Genomic DNA, 14,137 nt, shown 5'->3' with positions numbered 1-14,137 from the left:
ATAAATCACACAAGAGAGGCAGCTTTCCACTTCACCATTGCTTGAGGCTCCTGACTGACAGACAAGTACAGATGCTGAGGCAAGCCATCAAGTATCTTCTCCATGTCAGGTCTACATAATTCATAGTTATCATGAAGTTACAACAATATAGCTATATAACATAATATATACATACATACATATGAACATGTATATGAGATAGATTTCATATATGTGTATATATGTGATATATATTATATGTGTTATGCATATATATGTTATATGTTACATATGTATATTATGTGAGATATATATATCACTTTGTGTGTCTCTATGTCTCTATATATATATCACTTTGGAGCCCCCAAATATTCAGCCTATTTCTTCTTCTCTTACTTTTCATCATATTCTTGAGTAATATTATCAACCTCTATAGCTTCAGCCTTTAGCCATCAGCTATAAAGAGACAATTCCACAATCTGCACCTCCAGTCACAGTCTAAGCTCCAATCACAAGGTTCTCAAAATATCTGTTCAGAATATCCCGGGAGTGATGGCTGCTCTAAATCTCCAGGCTGGACATCACTGCAGTGTGTAAAGTTCTGCTACAGAAACCTGCAGAGAGTACCCACTGAACAGGTCATTTAACGAGCCTCTGCTTCCATGATTCCCCAGGTGTGCAGTGTTCTGGAGAGCTTAGAACAAGAGTACCGGAGAGACGAGGACTGGTGTGGCGGGAGAGACAAGCTGGGGCCGGCAGCGGAAATGGACCACGTTATTCCACTCCTCAGCAAGCATCTGGAGCAGAAGGAGGCCTTCCTGAAGGTTAGTATGCAATGCCACACAGGTCCCAGACTCCAGCCTCACCCTCTCCTTTCCCCCACCTTCACCAAGGCTTCCCTTTGCCTGTCTGAAGATACAGCTCCTGGTTAATGTGTAAAGCCATACACTTTTGGCTTCATCAGGTATAGGATACATTATTATTGCCACTGCAGTGTTAGAATACTCCAAGATCGCATGGTTATGGTCACATGCTTTTACTCACTTACATTCAGTTTATAAAAAAAATAATTTGTTTTCTTTTATAGTGCTAGGGTTTGAACACAGGGCCTCGTGCCCGTTTGGCTAACACTCTATCATTAATCAATAACCCTAACCTTAGCCCTAAAATGTTCTTTTGGCTGAACAGTCTAAGCCTACTTCTGAAGTTATTAAAATGAAGCTTTTGTTAGTAGATATTGCAAATTTTAGGGTGATGAATTAGATACAATTTATCAATCTAGCAATTTTCAATTAACAATATCACAATGTTTATTCTTCTGTATGAAAGCAGAAACACATTTCCTGGGGGGTTCCTGATACGGCCCTAGTGTCTCAAGGAGGGAAACCAGCCCTGGCCCATATGGGCTTTTAGTAGCAAGGAAAGTCCTTCTGAAAGTCCCCTGGCAGCAGGCTTCCCAGTTCAGGCTCCACTCACCCCAAAACTTTCATGTTCTTCCTCTGGGGTTTCTCCAAGAGAATTTGTGTTCCCTGACCACTGAAGTCACCCTTCTATAACTAGCTGCCTTTTTTTTATTAGACTTCTTCTCCTCTTGACCACCAAATCTTTCTGCTCCTTTCTTAAGACTCCCCTACCCCTTACAGACCTACGCTTCTTCCTACTGTCTGGTGTTGTCACAAGTATCAGTCAGAACCACAAATAAGCAGGTTAAACTAATACAGATAAGTAGAAATTTTCCCATACAGTGCTTAAAATAATTTAAAAGTTTATTATAAAACAAAATTGAAAATGATTGAAGGAGCATAGGAAGGATTTAAAGTAGGGTTACGAAAGTGTTTCTCGGGACTGGGAATGTCTTTGGGCAGGGAAGTACCTGCTGTGCAAGCATCAGGACCTGAGTTTGGATCCCCAGCATCACGTAGAGAGCCAGTCACGGCCTCATGCACTACATATCCCCAGTGCTGTGGAGGACGGAGAATCAGGGTCACTGGGCCTTGCTGGCTGCCAGCCTAGCTCGGGTTCTCTTAGAGATAATGTCTCAAGAGGCAAGGTTAACAGTGGTTGAACAGGACACCCAACCTCCTCCTCTGGCCTCCTCACATGCAGGTATGGACATGTATACCCCACACACCTGCACAGTACACCACACATACATCACACTTATGCACGCAGAGAGAAAAGTAAAGATTATTTCTTCATAAAATTAAATGAGTCTTTTAAAGAAGAAAGAAAACCATCTAGGCTGACGTTTTTCATATATTCCTAGAGCTATAGAGAAAAAACTCCCCGTAACTGTGGGATTCCCTGCCCAACAAATGGTATACAGCTTTCTGTTTATCCTTTATTGATTCATCTAGAGTCCTTAGTCTTGGCCTGTGAGTTCCTGAGCCCATTAACTGGCTTTAACCAGATGCAGCTTTGTTGCTACTTTTTATGTAATCATAAAAGCATATAATTTAAATTTATATTTATTATATAGCAATCATTGTAATTATATAATTTGTATGATCAAAAGATAAATATAAGATTTTAAAATTTAACTTGATCTACAGATAATTTAGTTTATTAGTCATTAATTGAATATATTATTAACTTATTAATTTAAAATTAGGAAACAAGTATATACTAGTTTTATAGCTATGGATAAAACTGATTTTTAGAGAAATTCATAAATTATATGAGTTTAAGAGACATTAGAAATGCTGTCAGCATATCTGGATTCTAGCTTGAAGGGCTTCTTTCCTGATGCTCTTCCCAGCCCTCGACACTAAGCGTCATCAGGAGAATGTGCCCTGTCCTCTCTGCCAGCCCCTGCTGATGGGAGCCTTCAATGGCTCTGACTCTCTTATGGAGGTTGATATTTCCCAATAAGAGAGTACTTGTTAGTGTTATTTAGCTAAGGGGAACATGATTGGCAATCAAGCAAATCTGAAAATCGCTGGCAACTTAAGCTTAGATTTAGAATTAGGTTATCAAGTGTGTTTGCTGGATGGGCTGCGCTAAGCGAGTTTCTCTTCCCTGGGCTCTCAACGGTGGTCACATGAGAGACATTCTTGTGACAGAAGAAAGCCAGCCTGGGCGTGAACATTAGCAATGCCCAATCAGCTTAGTGAAGGATCCGCTGCTTTCTGATTTCTGTCTGAAAAGAAAACGCTTGGCTAAAGGAGCTCAGAGTAGGAGCCTTGTAAGTTGGAATTAGTGTCCCGCGAACCGGAAGTGACCTCCAGAACTCCTCTCCCTCTGGATCCCTCCAGTATCCCCATCACCATCAAGTCCTTAGTCATTCTAAAAAGGCAGCTCTTCACACATCTTGAATTCCATGTGCCGTGGACTGGAGACAGGGCCTCACATCTTCGTTTCTCTTAGGCCTGCACTCTGGCACGGCGGAATGCCGAGGTGTTCCTCAAGTACATCCACAGGAACAATGTGAGCATGCCCAGTGTTGCCAGCCACACCAGAGGACCTGAGCAGCAAGTAAAAGGTAAGTCAGAGGCCACAGCTCACTTCAGTGGCCAGGCCCCGCCTCTCCTCGCAACAGGCTGTGTATCTAGTTCTCAGGTGATCTCAGGTGGTCTCCCTTAAGAAGAAACAGTCTCCTGTGGAGTGAAACCAGCCCTGGTGATCCAGTTTCTTAGCATACTGAAAGATTTTCCCAAGTTGTTGAGTTTTTTTGGTATTTTTGTTTTTTTAGTTTTGTTTTGTTTTGTTTTTTCGTTTATATTTAAATCTTGGGCCACACTACTTAATAGAAAGGTTGTCCAAACATTTGCTACTCAAAACGTGGTGTCCAGTTCACAACACTGGTATCACTTGGACACTAATACAAATATAATTTTGGACTCACTCAGAACTACAGAGTCAGAACCTGCATTCTGTATTCGGATAGAATTTACATAACTACTATTCTAGGTCATCTTTATTATCTCTCTGAATCCTATAAAGTCTGTGAGTACATGAAAAACAGCATATACCCTTTAAAATTGCTTATTGTCTGATTAGATTGGCCTAATTTATCGTTTTGATCTTTCAGTGTCCACTCTTGCCATACAGAGATTAGCCTTGGTGTAGGAAACCAGTGTTATACAAATCCTCTTGTCCAGTTAGAAAATCACAGCCCTGGCGACTAAGGCCAGGGAGAAGACCCGAGCTGACTTGGAATGACGGTGAGCCAGGCTTAGGGACACCATGGTCAGAGTGAGGACTGCTTTGGGTGGAGTTCCCTTCCCTGCTCAGATAACTCAAGAGTTGGGATGATCCAAATCACTAGAAAGAGTTAAACAGGAAGAGGAACCAGACAGAGCTCCTTCCCTGTGTGTTATTTTGCCTTTGAGTGAGGCCCTGTGGGTGGCTGACTCCATGTCAGAGCATATGTTCTGACTTCTGCAGATAGCAGCTTGGGCGAGGCCAACCACTGAGAGACCACATCCATATCCACACTGTATGGGACAGGCACCCAGAGCATGCTGGATTCACCTCCATCTGTGCAAGCTCCAGGCGGTGGGGGGAGGGGAGGGCGAATAGTGGCACCTGAAACTCTCCAGACCTTCCCATGATTTGGATTGGTTATGTTGATTTCCTAAAGGTGCAGTGTGCAGAGAGCCCGACCACAGGACACAAACACATGGAAACGAGCTTCTTTGATCCTTGCCCAGTAGATGCAGACACTGGAGGCGAGACAGGCTATCTGTCTGTCATCTGCTGCCTGGATCCAAAACCAGTGCTCTTACATTTGGGTTTTAATATGGGAGCAGATTGCCGAGCAAAAACCACCACTGCCACTCACCCTGAGCATCTATTGTCCAGGTGACAGTATGTTGCAGCCGTCAACATTCCGTCAGCTGCTGTGACTAAGCTCAGCAATGCAGCTGTTGGATGTTGGCTCCAGATGTTGGCTAAGGTTCTCGTCTGTTTGTTCTGAGCTCAGAGTCCAAAGGACAGTTGCTACCCAAGAGTTCTTGCCATGATGCAATAAGGAAGCGAGGGACAAGTCAAGTCTACAGACACAATTCGAGCTCCTGTTTGTGTTATATCAGCTAACAGTCTCTTTGTCAGAGAAAGTCACTTGGCTGAGCCAGAGGTCAGAGGTCAGTCTGAGAGTGAGAAAGTACACTTGACCACTCTGGGAAGGAGGGGAAACTTCCATGCTGAATACATGAATAGTGAGTGAGCCACAGAGGCCGACAGAGTGCCTTAGCTTAAAGGGACATGGGCAGAGTCCATCCTTACAGTCAAACTTAAAAGGGCATAGACAGAGTCCGTCCTTACAGTCAAACTTAAAAGGGCATAGACAGAGTCCATCCTTATAGTCAAACTTAAAAGGGCATAGACAGAGTCCATCCTTACAGTCAAACTTAAAAGGGCATAGACAGAGTCCATCCTTACAGTCAAACTTAAAGGGGTGTGGGCAGAGTCTATCCTTACAGTCAAACTTCCAGGCCCAGGGCAGTGAGGGGAACTAAGAATAAGTAACATCAATGAATTTCAGGTTGTGGCATCTCAATAAAATTTCATAATACGTACTTTCCATCCCCCAGGGACCTGGGAGACCAAAAGTAGCTAAGAATGTGGTCTCTGGTCAAAGGATCCTGCTTAACTCCAAACTCTACTCCTCCCTATCTGAATGAGTCTGCACAAGTTTCAGGTCTTCCCTCAGTTTCTTCATCTGCAAAGTGAGGGCCATCACGATACACACGACATGAGTATTATGAAAATGTGCCCGACACATAATGCCTAGGAAACTTGTTTATCTATGTCCTCGTTACTGTATATTTTATCAAGCACATTTAATACTGTATATTTAATAGTTTGCAGAAAACAAGAGGCAGACATAGACAAATTTGCTTGCTTCAAGCATAGAGCATACTACTTGAGACACTTAAGAAATCAATCGAGGTCACCAGACAGTGTTAAGAGCAGTGAGGAGACAGATGACATGTACTGGATACCTCACCCCCCAACCCCCGGCTCCCTTGTCATACTAAATGCCTTCTATATAGTCTTAAATATAGTGTCATTCGGGAGATGTAAGAAGAGCTTTCAGCCTTCCTAAGGATTAAAACCTGTGTGGAGTTTGGGCCTAAGACAACACGTAGCCCATATTACCACCTAGCTTCCACCCACCCTGTGCCCAGAAGCTTCTAACGGTGGCTCTGTTGTTAAAGTGCCCTATGTTTGACTCCTGTGCAGGGCTGAGACTGTAGCGCATTCTGTGGGCCACCCTAATATCTTCCCGGCCTTCTCACTGCCACCCATATCCTGCCTCTCCTCCAGAAGCTCCTCAGGAATGCCTAGGAGTCCTCGCTAAGGCTCCCATGCTTGCGAGGCTCCAGACACGCTATGTCAGTTGTTGTCTCAGGAGTCCTCTTTCCAAACTCTCTTACCATAAGGACTGACTGCTGTGAAGAGAACCTGGGGACACTGTAGTAAGTCCATGGAATCCTCAGACACAGGTCGTTACCAAGCTCTCCCCCTCCTGGTCCCTTCTGGGGAGTTGCATCTATCTCTAGCTTTCCTTCCCTTTCTTCTGGTGCTTTACTAGTCCTAAAGGGAGGCTTTCCAGTGCCCCTGGTAGTGGGACTGAAGTAGCTGGAACTTTGCTTAGAGCCTTCCCATGATGCTATTCACCCGCTTTACCCACAGCCATCCTGAGTGAGCTCTTGCAGAGGGAGAATCGTGTCCTGCACTTCTGGACCTTGAAGAAGAGGCGGTTAGACCAGTGTCAGCAATATGTGGTGTTTGAGCGCAGTGCTAAGCAGGTATGTCCAGAACTCCCCTTGGCTTTGTCTTACTGCTGAGGGCTAGGTAGAGAACCACACTAGCAGACAGAGTTAAGTCAGGGGGTAGAGGTGACAGGATAAGGGAGAACAGGTTTCCCCTTGTTCATAATTTGGATTTTCTAGCATTCAATCCTGAGTTTGACACCAGGAGATATGATGGGCTGCATGGGTATTCTGTGAGTCTGACCTATAATAACCTCCAGTTTATATACAGCTACTCTACTTACTGGGTCTGACCTGTGATAGACCCCAGTTTATACAAAAATGCAAACTGAGTCTGATATATGATAGCCCCCAGTTTACTGCTTTGGGGTGAGCTGTCCCAACTCAAAGGAGAGCTTTCATAAGTTAAAAAACTAAAAACCAAAACTCCTTCAGAGCTACACACTCACCATCCTGTCACATTTCCTGGGTCCCAAACATAAGCCTTTCTCCCAATGTGGCATGTTTTCCCATTGAGAGCTGCCTTCTGGGGACTAGTGGTGGTGTTTCCTCCCACAGGCACTAGACTGGATCCAAGAAACAGGAGAATATTACCTCTCAACACATACCTCCACTGGAGAGACCACGGAGGAGACTCAGGAGCTACTGAAAGAGTACGGAGAATTCAGGGTGCCTGCCAAGGTAGGAAGTGCCCCCTCCCTCTCCCTGAGTCCTCCTAGTGCTTCTCTCTGTGGGAAACTTTACATATGAAAACAAGAGTGGGCTCTGTGCTCAGAACTGTGTAGTCCAAGTGGCACAAGGAAAGCATGTGTGGGATTGTCTCCTTTGGAACCCCAAATTGCATCTCCAAACAGGACATCGGTTACTAATATGTCTCATCATCACGCTACAGATTCTGGGGTCTCCTTTGTTTTCTCAGAGCTGATAAGAGGTGAAAGGGCACACTCATGTTAAACTATGCATACATTGTGGACAGCTTCCTGGAGTGGCCAGCCCTTGACACTGTGACATGTAGTCATCTACAAATGCATTGGGGGGCTACATGCGTGTCTCTCTGGGAATGCATGTGGCCTGAGTACTGCAGGTTAGACATATCTAAATTCTACCTATATCTATATTCTTGAAGTTGGAATGTCTTGGGAGGTACAGCTTACGGGATGGAACAGTAACTCAGAAACTGAGGAAAAGTTGGGGTGCCTGCCACATAGCATGAATCATCCTGTTAGCACCCTGCTCTGGCCACCTTCATGTAAGGGAAGCAAAAGTCACCATCCTCAGAACTGTGTTGGGAAGCCACCAAGGACAGGCTCCAAAAGCGAGTGACTTTCCAGCTTTCAGACCTATTTCCACTTGTCCCCAGATGTGCAAGTGACCAGGCTAGGTCTCTAAGGAACAAAGTGTACATACTTCACAAGCTTGTTACACTAAGGTAGCAGGATTTGCTGTACCAGAAAAAAAGCTGATTTAAAAAAAAAAAAATCAGTTTTCACAGCCAGCATGTGATGCAAGGGCCCTCGTTATGAATGGGAAGTTAATGTGTAATAGACCTCTCTTTGTAGTACCCTGTATATCTGCCTGCTTTTTATGGGAGCCCTCCACACATAGAAGATGCTCTTTTCAGAGTGAGAGCTGTTTGTTTGGGGGCCAAAGAGGAAAACAAGCTAATCCTGTCTTCTGCAGAGACCCCTTCAGTATCATAGCACGTGTTCCTCTAGCTTAGTTTAACAAACTTGGCCTGCTCCCTGAGCCAATATTTAAAACTGTTTGTCCACATTGTGACTGTGCTATGTAGTGAGGATTGGGCAGGCAGCCTTGCATCATTGGGAGCTTTGGAACCTCTTGGCTGCCATGACGAGCTGTGAGTTCAGATAGGAGGTTCATTTCAACACTAGCTAGAGAAACGGCACAAGGAATGTTACAGAAGAACAGAACCCTGCTCAAATCCAAATGAATCCAAATGAGTGGATTTTGAGGTTGCCAGTGTGGGTCTCTCATGGTGTCATTAATGAACCATCAACACGAGGTGCTTACGGTATCAGCTCCACCCGCGTGGGTGGACGACAGCAGTAGCCGGAACTCCTTGGGAGCAGAGTCTGTTTATAAACAATGTGGAAATGCAGAGAATTTGGTCGTGTTAGTTTACCCTTTGCAATTTGCTTCATGGCTTTGTCCATCATCTCTGCTGTAAACTACAGCAGCCTCCTCATTAGGTTGCTTTCTCCTGGCCTTTCCTTCCTTCTAATCTATTCCACTCTTCTTATCTCTAAAGGATGGCTTAGGAACTTTAATGGTCTTCAGTGTGTTCAGGCTCCCCCGCCTCCCACACCACAGCTCCCTTGTCCCTTGTTCCTTTGCACTACCTTGGGCTTCAGCCAAGTGGATGCGCTTTCTTACCCTCCATGAGATCCATCATATAATTTTCCCTCACTACCATTCTCATACAATTTTTCCACTAAAAACAGGGTCCCTTCTTTCTAGTTGGTGCTTCAGAAAGGAGCCCACCTTTCCAGTCCAGTGCCACCTCTTCTATGATCCTGTCTTCCTGCTGAACACCTCAGTGTCATCCCCTGCTGTGCTCAGCCCTCTTCTGTATAGCCTTCTGCGAGCTGGTGCAAGTCATGTTTTCTCCAGGAGTCTTTGTGCAGGGCTACCTCCTATATTAGCCTGAGTATCTCAGGGAGTCTCTTGCAGGGATATCTCCTACAATATCCCTGAAGACAAGAACCACCTTCGTTCACCTTGCCAGCATTCCCCAGGCACAGCTAATGTATGGAAGGGAGGTCACAAAGATGCATGAACATTAGGAATCTTGGATAGATTTCAGAACTATGACACTCAAGTCTTTGTTAATGTGGCTTTTCTAGCTTGGCTCTCTGTCTCCTGTCTTCTGCCCAGCTGAGCTATGTCTGTAAGTAGTTACTGTGTTCCCATATAGCATGGTCTCCATCTCAGAGTCAATGGTGTCAGAATATCTACTGGCCATTCCTCAGCTCAGATGAGGAGCCTCTGACTGAAGCCTCCTGCCCCACCCCAGCCCAACTCCCCAGAGGCTTTTAACCAGTCAGCTCTGGCTTCTAGTCTCTATAACCAGTGAAGTGAACTTGGTATGGAGAGCAAACTGACCTTGAGTGACAGAGGAAATATGGTGGCCCTCACAATTGCATAGTACAATGAGTCATGCTGAATTATTATACCCTGCTTCAAAGATGAGATCAAGCTGAAGAAACACTGAATATAGAAAGGCAATTTTATATAAAAGCCATCAAACATAAGAATAAAAATGAGACAGATTTGGTGAAGATAAGAACACACAATTGCACATTGTGGTGCGACTATAGGCAATCTAGTTAGAAGAATACAAATGATACTTTTTGTTGTTGCAAAAATTATAGGGGAAAAGGCAGTTGATAACAGGGAAGCTGAACTTCTCAGCATCTAACAGAACTCTGGGGTTTTTTTCCTAAAAAGAAAGTGTTTTTAGATTTTTTTTTCTTTTTTTTTTAACAATACAGTGAGGTTTTTAGTGCATTCAGAAGCTCATATAATCATTGCCACAGCTGAGTTCCAGAAGCCCCATATACATTAGGAGTAAGTCTTCCCTCCCTTCTCTCCTCAGGCATATGCCCACGCTGTACATTTCATACAAATAGAATCATTTGATATGTAATCCTCCATGTCTGGCTTCTTTCACTTAGCGCAATATTTTTCGTATTCACCTGTATTTTAATGTGTCAGCTTGTCATCTCCTTTGATGACTAAATATTTCATTATGTGGATCTAGCTCTATCATTTATCTGATGATATTTACTTCCTGTTTATCACATGACTGATATTTAGTTTGAAGGCTTTATGAATAACGTTAAAACTATAATGCAAGTTTTGTGTGAGCATGTCCTCTTATATGTACACATAGGAGCGCAATGGCTGGGCCATCCTGTGCCTCTCTGTTTAATTTTGAGGAACTTCCAATTCTGAAGCAGCTCTTACCTGCAGTGTGTGCAGCTCCCAGCATCCCCATATACTTAGTAGCACTAAGCTCCTGTCTGTGTGAAGAAACATCAGAGAGAGGGAGTTTACTGTGCAACCCACACTGCTCAAACCTCGGCACTCATGTAGTCCTTCTGTTTCTGCCTCCAAAGTGCTCCAGAGTGTTCCTACTGTTACTGTCCCTGCCTTTCTCCTCTACTCTGCAACCCCCCACCTGACCCCTGTCTCTGTAGTTTAGATCACCAGAGAAACATCCTCAGCTGAGTCACCATGCTGCCAAGGTTAAAGAGGGCTTTAAACAGACATTTTTTTTTAAAGCCAGGACACCTGAAAGGTGATTACCCACACTGAGAGGCTGTCCTGATAAGACAGGTTTTAGCCTCTGATCTCTTCAGCTGCAGGCAAAAAGATGACAGGTCACATGGATTCATATTGTATCCTGGGAGGAGGTGGGGCATGGTCATGGTTGGTGCCCCATTGGGCTGATTGGTCTTTGCTCACCCAGCAGCGAGCTAAAGCTAAAGATAGAGCTAAAACACCAGACTGAGGTAGCTAGTGAGGATGGACAGATGAGTAACGTGAAAGGTTTGGCTTTCAGGCCCATGAAGATGACACATGCTGAAATAGAGCCCTGTCCATGGAACTGTGGGACTATACCCACCTGTCTTCAGGGAGGGCTACCTGCCTGAGGATAGGATGCACAGGTGCTATTCCCACCATGCATGGGGATGACATTCAGCACGGCTGTGGCTCAGCAGTGGAGAGCCTCAGAGATGGCTCCTGCAAAGACAGGCAGGGCCAGGGGTCATAGAGCTTTGTTGCGGCCCGAGCTGCCCCACACTTGAGGGCCAAAATGTCTCGGACCGTTCTGTCAATGCTGGGACCCACACTGCCAAAAGCCTTGGGGACTAACTTGTTAGCCCGCACCGCCCCAAGCAGCTCCAGTCCACAGGTCGGGGTTCAGCAACAGAGAGAGTGAGGATGGACGGGAGGAATGGAGACCAAACAGTGTAATTCAATCCGGTTTATTCTTTAGTCTCTCTTCCTAGTCCAAGTCTCAAGTCTTGAGTTCCTACTCCCTAGTTCCTAGTCCCTAGTGCCTCCAAGTTCCAAGTTACTTCTTCCAAGTGCTAGGTGCCTAATACTTAATAATCATTCTTCTTCCGAGTTCTCTAGTCCAAGTGTCTTCTTCCTCAATGCCTAATTCCCTCTCCAAGTTGTACTGTCTAACCTAATTCCTAGTTCCAAGTTGTACTGAACTCTTCTGTCTGCCTCTTGCCTTTTATATGTCTCACTTCTAAGTCACACCTTTAAGTCATGCCCTTAGGGCTTGTCTCTAAATCTGATCTCTAAGTCATGCCCTTAAATCTCAGCTCTAAATCACAGCTTTAAGTCTCACACACCCAAGGGAAGATCCTGGGTATCTAAAACAAGGTGTTATCAGAGTGTGCTCAGCTGTTGTAGGCTATCGTAATCAAGTCTCTTGTCAGGGCATATGGCTCAAGATGGCTGCAAGGATGATAGCCACCTTCTGTTGGCTCCCCACAGAGCTTGACCACACTGTTTGTTGACTGTTCACTCCTGGTCTCTGTGAGGACATAGGGAAATCTCAGTCAGAACCTCAATCACAGGCTTTCTCCTTATTGATCCCAGTCAGCTTCAATGCCTTCTGATCCAGGTTCCACTAGCAGACCAGCCACTGTCTGGCCGAGGACACCGTCTTCAGTCAAGTCACCTGACCAGGAGCAGAGAATAGTGACTTCCAAGACTTTTATATAAAAAGGGATTCTTGATTATCAGAACGAAAATTAACCACTTTTAAGAAAATAACAAATTTTTTTTAAAGTTTTCCCCATAGGAAAAAATAAAACCCCTGAGAAAAATGAGATGCAAGTCTTCAGGAGCCCAGGTTTCTTGTCTTAGTCCATTCCTGGCATGGTTACTATTGCCGATTCATGGTGGAGGGATATTCCTCCAAGCCTCACACCCACCTCTTCTATTCCATTCCAAAGCCCTTCCAGCCCATGACTCTAGCCCCTGGCCAGCCCACCATGCTGAAAGAGGAGAGACTAATTGTGTTGTGCCCTGGCCATACATCAGGGAGAGTGTTTTGTTCTCCCTTCAGCATTACTCTCTTAGGAAGGGCCATGGATGAGCCTGGAGAAGGGTGCATGAGTAGTCAGGGCCGTTAGAGACTAGAATGGTGGGGTAAAGAATGGCCCTGCTGTCTTCTTGTAATAAATCAGTTATTTGCTTAGATTCTTGGTAAGAAGTTTGGACCACTAATTTGTCAGGGTGGATTCCATTTGTTAGCAGAAAAGAACGTATTGCCTGTAGCTCAGGAACTGAGGAATAGCTTTGATCCTTGGCAAACTTGCCAAGGAGAATGTCAACCTTGTGATGTTCTGTGAGCTCGTCTTTCTCTTTCTGTGGTAAGGATCACACCTTCCAGGTGTCTGAGACTGCCACTGCTGCATCTTGAAGTAACATCAGTGTGTTTGGGAATTTTACATGGCTGATATTAATTCTTATGGAGGTGACAATGACAGGGTTCTGATGTGTTCTACACAGAGGAATTTGATTGAGGGAGGAGGTCCAGTTACAAGTAACAAACCACTACAGCTCCATAAGGAAAACCGCCATCTTGATACCCTGGTATTCCGTAAGGATGATCCCAGGATGCTGATGGTGTACCTGTCTCACACACTGGCCAAAGGGCTTTTGTTGTGGTTCAGCAGATTCATGCATACCGTCAGTGGGATGATATCTGTGCAACCTGCAAAGCTTAGCTTTGTGATCACCAGCATTCTTGTTAGCCCTGAACAGTTTTGTGACACTGGCAAGAATCTTCACTTTGTTTTTCCACTTTTCAGTCTTGGACTTCCTCTGATGCTGGAACTTTCTGCAACACACGGCAGCTGGGTAGTACCTATCAGTTTCCCTAACCATGACCAGGCTTCTCTTCTCAGGCTTTTTCACCTTAGGGTCACCTTTCTCAGTGGTGCCTGTGACACCAGGTTTCTTTTCCATGGTGTCTGGGTTATCAACTTTTTCACTCTGCATCTTACAAGATGGGAAAGATGTGCTATCTTTCAAACTTCCCCCCCCCTTCTCAAAAGAACATTTTCCTTATAGCATATTGTTTAAATGTTATTTCCTTTTCCTCAAGATTTCCCAGGTATTTCTGATAAATTCAAAATCCATATTTCTATACTAAAAGTTGAGGAGGCCTTTGCTGTCCTTATCCTTCCGTTTCCGTGCCTGACCCAGCAGGCCTTCCCTGCCTTCCCTGCCTTCCCTGCCTTCCCTGCCTTCCCTGCCTTCCCTGCCTTCCCTGCCTTCCCTGCCTTCCCTGCCTTCCCTGCCTTCCCTGCCTTCCCTGCCTTCCCTGCCTTCCCTGCCTTCCCTGCCTTCCTTCCCTGCCTTCCTTCCCTGCCTTCCTTCCCTGCCTT

At 45.0% G+C, this 14,137-nt stretch overlaps 1 protein-coding gene across 25 annotated transcripts in view; it reads left to right on the top strand.

Annotated features, from left to right (window-relative positions):
- The window catches only part of Kalrn (kalirin RhoGEF kinase), a 592,635-nt gene that overhangs the window by 348,469 nt on the left and 230,029 nt on the right, over positions 1 to 14,137 (top strand). For all 25 annotated transcript variants that reach the window (XM_076942866.1, XM_076942849.1, XM_076942848.1 and 22 more), the window contains exons 18-21: positions 654 to 803; positions 3,346 to 3,460; positions 6,619 to 6,734; positions 7,257 to 7,379. In XM_076942866.1, coding sequence (XP_076798981.1) covers positions 654 to 803; positions 3,346 to 3,460; positions 6,619 to 6,734; positions 7,257 to 7,379 — 504 coding nt within the window. The remainder of the gene's footprint in view (positions 1 to 653; positions 804 to 3,345; positions 3,461 to 6,618; positions 6,735 to 7,256; positions 7,380 to 14,137) is intronic.

The sequence above is a fragment of the Arvicanthis niloticus genome, chromosome 12, assembly GCF_011762505.2.
Source record: "Arvicanthis niloticus isolate mArvNil1 chromosome 12, mArvNil1.pat.X, whole genome shotgun sequence".
Taxonomy (NCBI): domain Eukaryota; kingdom Metazoa; phylum Chordata; class Mammalia; order Rodentia; family Muridae; genus Arvicanthis; species Arvicanthis niloticus.
This window is presented reverse-complemented; position numbering and strand designations above follow the sequence as displayed.